At 29.2% G+C, this 7,239-nt stretch overlaps 1 protein-coding gene across 1 annotated transcript; it reads right to left on the bottom strand.

Annotated features, from left to right (window-relative positions):
• Positions 1–946: 946 nt before the first annotated feature.
• LOC129873575 (GDSL esterase/lipase At1g29660-like) lies at positions 947–5,016 on the bottom strand. The gene is made up of 5 exons (XM_055948696.1): positions 4,672–5,016; positions 4,178–4,302; positions 2,511–2,756; positions 1,452–1,680; positions 947–1,325 (listed from the first exon to the last, which is right to left on the bottom strand). Exons 1-5 carry the CDS (start codon positions 4,901–4,903, stop codon positions 1,078–1,080), a joined length of 1,080 nt encoding a protein of 359 aa, XP_055804671.1. The 5' UTR covers positions 4,904–5,016; the 3' UTR covers positions 947–1,077.
• Positions 5,017–7,239: the final 2,223 nt, after the last annotated feature.

Raw genomic sequence — 7,239 nt, 5'->3', positions numbered from 1 at the left:
TCCCCCAAACAGTACTAAACAACAAAAACTTATTGAATAAGGCAAAAGTTAATTAAAAGACGAATCATACTTTACTTTTTAAAATTAGTTGTTGTATTTATTGCACAAAAAAAGTGTTCATACTAAATAATATATTATGTATAATTTGTTGATTCGGTTGGGTTATTTCTTTGAACAAAATCAAAATTAAACCAAACCAAATAAAAATTAATTTATTTGATTGAATTGATTGATTTTTTGATTTAAATCATTTTTTATCCAAACAGTAAACAGGGATCAGTTGAATCAACTTAGGGATAACAAGTATCGAGACTGGTCATTTTGAGGGCCGCTTGCATTGTCTAATGGGATCCTACATATAGGATTATCTCGATCTGTTTGGTCATGTGAGATGAAATAATGATATAAGTCATGTGAGATGAAATCATGATATAAAATCTTATGAAATGAAGTTGAAATTTTGTTTGGACATGATATTTGAATTTCTAATTATTTTCTTTCTCATAAACATTATAACCTCACAAGTTTTGAAAGAAATTAAAACCAATGTTGCAAATTGCCAAACATGCATAAAATTACTTATACAAGATCTAATCCATAAATAATTTGCCTCCTAATCAGCTACCAAAATACATACTCTCCAAAAGTTTTTGCCCAACAAGTCTATTAGTTAATTTTTCTAAGAATTACAACTAATGATTTTGAAAATTGATGACCTTGAACTTTTGACCACCCGCTTATTCCATGAACTTTTAATCGTGAAACGAGGTCAAAAATTCAAAACCACCCGCCTGGCCGCCTCCGGGCTATTCTAGTAAATCTCCCCAATTTTCACTGTTTTCTACCTCCGATCCTTTCCGTGTGTAACTAGATTTTTTTAAAAAAGGCCAATAAAAAAAAACAAAAAACTAAAGGAGCCCAATATATAACTTCACAACGATCAACATCCTGGAAACATAATCCAATTTATTCAAATCCAATAAAATATAGCCACTCGATTTAAATATCTTATTATAGAGTGTACGTGGTACACATTTATTACATTAAATAATATTCGTGAAACACGTTGAATTAAATTTACTGATCATCATAGTACAAATTGTTGGCACTGACCAAGTGACGTATATCCATTGGATAAGAATCAGACGGTAGAAGAGCTCTGTAAGCTCTATTTGTTGCAATGGAATTGCCAATTTCTGTAGGATGGAAATTATCATAAAAAAAATGTGTAGCTCTAATGAGACATGGAGATTTTTCTGGAATACATTGTCCTTCAGGCATAGTCTTAGAAACTTGGCAGCATGGATTATTCAAAAGAGTTATAGCTGCAAAATGAAAACAAATGGATTAGCCCGATTAAAAATAGTTGATCGATAAACCAAAAATAAATAAATAATACTTATAAGCTTAGTGAAATACACATAGCAAAAGAATAATTGCGTATAACTTACCAATCGCTGATGAGATGCTATACATGTTTATGTATATGAATTGTGCATCTGTTAAATTGGTATTGAGATCATCAACAAGAGCTTTTAAGTTTTTGTTGAATAACTGAACTGCCTTATTTGTTGAATCCACACAAAAAATTGTGCTGTGTTGTTTCAACTGATCTGGAATGCAACCTATTTGGGGCAGTCCAAAAAGGGCTATTTTCCTTGCTCCATCTGAATACAACTCCTATACTACCAATAAAATTGCAACATCAGCCATAGAACTATCTACAATTTTATAGGCAAAAAAATCTGTACACAGTTCTATTAAATTTTATTTGAATTTCAATCAAGCATGTTATATTTTAGTATCTACACTCTTTAAGGGTGTGTTACGTAAAACATATTTTTTCATGAAAATATTTTCTGAGGCGGGTCTCTTATTTTTTTGTGTTCGATACATAAACAAAAATATTATCTTAAATGTATTTGTATATAATCTAGACAAATAGTAGGGAGATGGGGCCGAGGGTGAACATGAGTGTCACTAATAAAAAGATTATTATTTTCCCATTGAATTTTCCACTAAAAATTCTATTTCCACAAATATTTTGATTGAATCAATGAAAAAAGAAAAAATAACAGTGTTATTACCCGAAAAAATTAGAAATTTTTTCAATATTCCAATGAGAACCTGTTTTCCATTATTTTCACATGAGTGAGTTGGTTTGGTGGAAAAATCATATTTTACAACACAAATATTCCATTGATTGGCTGTAGGAAAAAACATCTATTTCTAATAGTGTGTGTTGTAGGGTGAGGAGGACACAAATCAAGGTAGAATATCACTTGTGGAACTTGTTTTTGTTTTTCCTACTATCATTAAGGAAACTCATTTTCATAGAGACTTTTTTTTTTCAAAAAAATTGACTAATCAAACATGAAAAAATTGAAAAAGAAAATCTCAAAAATATTATCCTTCTTATCGAACACGCGCTAAATAATTCCTTTTTTTCCTCAATCAAATTAAAATATGAATGTAAGTATATGAAACAAAAAAAATAAAAATATTTGAACCTTTAATTGTTTGGAGTATTGATCAATCAAGAGTGTTGCATACTGAGTTGGTGAGTACAAATGACTTGATTGGTATATATCTGGCATTAGAAAATTATTGATGTAGTCATTGCTGCCCATTCCAACAATGAAAAGGCACTTATTCAAGTGATTTTTGGCTAAAGTTGTATCCCCCAGTAAATCAGCAATACGAGAAATTGTCACTTTATGATTCTCCAATTGTTTTCCCAAGTAAATCCGATACCCCTGAAAATTAATTATAGCTTTCTGTAACTATCAAACGATTATATTTTGATTCTAATAGTAATTGATATAAAATATTAGCAAATCGTACGACTAATTAATTAACTAGACTTATAGGAGGGACGTCGTTATCTAATTTTTGTACAAATAATTAAACTATAGAATAAGTATTATAAAATAAACTAATTTAACAAATTAATTCGAAGAGAATAAGAAAACAAGAGAAGCAGAGGAGTAAATTGCCGTATGTGTATGTCTGTGTCTTTCTTGTGTGTTTCATTTTGCACAGAATTGTGTCTATTATATAGGTAAGAAGTAGAGGGCAACCTGTCCAATTTGTGTCAAGTGGGTGGTCCCACTTGAATAGTAACAATAAGAAAGTTTTGTAATATTATATCCTAATCTTGAACATGTTTCATTAAATGCACGATAGATAGAGGAATGATTAATTAATCATAGAATTACATATACTCCATCTATTTGCTTTTACATGTCCGGTTTAGATTTTGAACGTCCATTAAAAAATAATAATTAATATGACTATCTTATTTAAATAATAATAAAAATAATTATAATAAAATAAAAAATATTTTAAATATCCTTTTTCAAATAAATATATATTTTTTGAACACATTTTTTTCTAATAATATTTCTTTTATTAGCAAATTTTTATTCTACTTTAATTAAAAAAAAAACTTAAAATATTTCTTATTTTATTATAATTAGTTTTAATCATTATTTAAATAAAAAATAATAATAAATTTATTATTATCTTATATATATGACATATATTATCTGTTAAAATTTAAAGTACATGAAATTATTCTATTTTAATTGATAAAATGAGATTAAGAAGAATAAAATAATTTTCTACATTTTTATTACTTAACGTGGTTTAAAAAAAAAAGAAAACAAGAATAGTATTTCTTAAAAGAAATATTTTTATAAGGAACAATTTATTTTTTTAAAAAATATATATTTATTCGAAAAAGAGCATTTTGATCCATTTTGTAATAATAGGGACATTTTTGATCCATTAAATAACAATAAGGACATTTCTGGACCAAAGTATTGACAGTAAGAACATTTGTGGACCAAACTATAAACGAAGGACATTTTTATTCATTTCAAATAATTTAAGTGCATTTTTGACTCTTTTTCCTATTAATTATTGCTTCTCCAAGATTAATAATAATAAAATTATATCATGAAACTCACAAATATTAAATTTAGAGGCGAATTTAGGATAATAACTTTATGGGTTTGGAATTTTTGAACTCACAATTCATTAAATTTTTGGGTTTCGAATTGTACGTATCTATTGATTATGTACAATAAGTGTAAGAGCTGATACTATTGAGTTCTGTCGAACCTGCTCATTATCCTAAAACTATGCGCCCCTACAAAAATGGCATTAAACTTACAAGATGACTTCCCGTATCATTGCGAATTCCAGCCGAACCAGATGCATAATTCACCCCTTCCAAAATCTCATCACCCGTTGCACTTGCAAAAGATGGTATGTAGTGATCAAAACCAAGGTGTTCCGCTAATTAACAAAAAGAAAAAATAAGTTAGTTGATATCACAAATAATTAAGTCAAAACTAAATTGCATATGCTAAATGCCTAAACAAGATTAACAACAAAATAATTAATGCTACACATATTTCAATTCAACATAGTATCATAGTAGATCTGTTTGAATGGACGACACCACTCATTATCAAAAATAATTTTCACATATTTAGTTGATCATGAAAAAAGAATCAAGCAACTCATGTACATGAAGAGGCTGCATATCTAATTATAGTATAAAAATATTTTCTTTAATAACTTAAACTAATATCAGGTGACATAATCACACGATTTAAATAAAAGAATTGTGAATCTTAAAAGCACAGAGACAAAGAGAGAGACCTAGGAAGTCAGCTATATTCCGGCCATTGGTGAATCGACCAGTCGGACCATCTGGGAAGTCAACTCCATAAGGTGGATAATTAGCCCTTGCCGCTGTGTCAAGGTCATTGTTGTTGCCATTATCAAGTAACGAGTCTCCAAAAATGAAATAGCAAGGTACTTGTGGTGCGCCTTCAACTAAGTTCAAGACTAAAAATACAGTAGTGAATATAATTGTAACATAGAACGCCATTGAGAGAATTAAGTTCAAGACGAAGAAGATAGAAAAATATAATTGAGAAATTATTACTCAATTAGAATATATGGTGTTGACTGTTGATTAAGGTGAAGGTTGTATTAAAATATATAGGAGAGGCTTTTAGTGTAGATCGAATATTTAATTTCATCATTATTCGAGCTGTGGTTTGTGGGGTAGCTGGGTAGGTATGGGTCAAATGACAAGATTTTGATTGATATTTTTTTTTTGAAAAAAGGCGATCATGGCGAGTGGGAGAATTTTGTATCTATGTATAAATGTTACAGAGATATATATACAAGCCAACAACTACTTTTGTATTCACTTACTTTGTATTACCAATGCTACCAATATAATCACTTACTTATATATATATCTTTTTAGTTATTCTAGGTGCGTTATCCAATATATATCTTTTTTATTATCTAGACTATATGACCATTTATACTATTAAAATGTAGTTAGATTTAATAAGGTGTGTCAAATATTTCATAGGCGCGAGTCTAGAATGAATGTTAAGTTGTTTTTGACATTATATTATGAAGTGAACTTATTCAGAAAATTTCAGAAACAACGATAGTTTATTTGAGGCCTAATTATCAAATATATAGTGATAATATGCCTAATTACGATTTATATCTACTATTATGAACATTGTATCTTATATACATGTTCTCCTCGTATCTGTTGGATATACTGTATTATTTGTTAACTCAATCTAGTTATATCAATACATACAACTAGATTGAATAATCCATTCTTTATCATCTGTGTGATATTAATCATCCTAGAGTCTATCTGTTCTTCTTTAAGCACTACAAGAAGGTATTAATGGAGCTGATGTAAAGATTTCTCTCTGTTTTAGGGAGGCCAATTATGTGGCCGATTTTTTAGCCAAATTAACATGCTTCTTCACGTGAAAAATGATACATTCTTATATTTTCTTACAATATTTTTTCAAAGAGGTGAAAGTATTAGTTTAACTAGATAGATGGCAACTTCATGGCATTAGAAAAAGAAATACTTCTCTTAGCACAATTTATATGACACTTTTTTTTAGTTCGTTCTCAAATAATGTCATTTTTTATAAATTAAAAAGTTACTTTAATAAAATAATTTATAGTCACACAAATGATCAAATAGTAACTTAGACCATAAATTTTTTTAAAAAAAAATTCTTAACTTTATGTTATGTCAAACAATATCACATAAATTGTAACGTATGGAGTATATGACAAATGTATCTTCTTTGTTAGTTCAAGTACTTTATTTCATGTGAAAGGTGATGTACACGTAGCCTTTCATTTTATGAAGATTGAATTCTGGCTTAAGTCATCGACGAAAGGCCTCTTAAAGCTGTTCGCATATTTTGCTTAAATACCTCAACTAGAACTTGTACTATTGAACACCTGTACACTTGAAATTTGAACCACCTCTAACATATCCCCCTCCATGTTATGTAATCTCCTTTGCATATACATTCATGGTAGGGTTCATCTGTCAAGTCAAATCTCACACACCAAAAAGGCTCTATACCTTGAAGGTGATGACTTTATTTTATTTTATCTTTTTAAAAAAATAAAATTGACACCGTGCAATATTTATCAGAAGGATTTAATGCAATTTTTGAGGGTTAAGTTAATTAACAATTGTTCAAGTGTTGCTAATTGTAAGGAAGAGACAAGTGGATCATAACAGTAAGTTGGGATTTCTTCTCACTCGACTCTATGGCTAATGTGAGAGAGAGGATGAAATGACCAAAAAGGCCCTACTTTTTAATGTATTCTAAAAATAAGGAAGAGCATTTTAGGAAATAAAAATATGGGGAGATTGCTTTACCAACTTCATGTACTAATCCCAGGATAGTAGTAGGTTAGCAAGATCTCTGGGTTCGTTTGGTCGGTAGGATAAGAATAATAATCTCGGGATATTTCATGAGAGTATCTTATCTAAGTTGGGTAATTTATATAGAAAGTGGAATAAAATACTTTCATGGAATATCGTTGTCTATTTCATCCTACTATGGCGACAAGTTTCAATAATTCCCTGATACATGTGATGCATCATCAAATTGGGAGGGGGCTTAGAATTAATAGGTAATGGAATGGCTCTTTTCATTGCTACGCAAGAAATACAGAGTATAATATGTCATGAAATAGTATAAGATTGATTAAAGAACAACGAAAAGGATAAATGCTTTAGTGAGGAAAAGTTCAAAATCATAAAACAAATATGGATCATCAAGAAAAAGAAAAGAGTACACAAGCTATTAGTAGTCTGCACAATATTAGCCACTACTTGGAAGTACCTAATGTCAAATATCATTATGTAGT

The sequence above is a fragment of the Solanum dulcamara genome, chromosome 11, assembly GCF_947179165.1.
Source record: "Solanum dulcamara chromosome 11, daSolDulc1.2, whole genome shotgun sequence".
NCBI classification, from domain to species: Eukaryota; Viridiplantae; Streptophyta; class Magnoliopsida; order Solanales; family Solanaceae; genus Solanum; species Solanum dulcamara.
The sequence above is the reverse complement of the archived record's forward strand: the minus strand, read 5'-3'. Positions and strand labels throughout refer to the sequence as shown.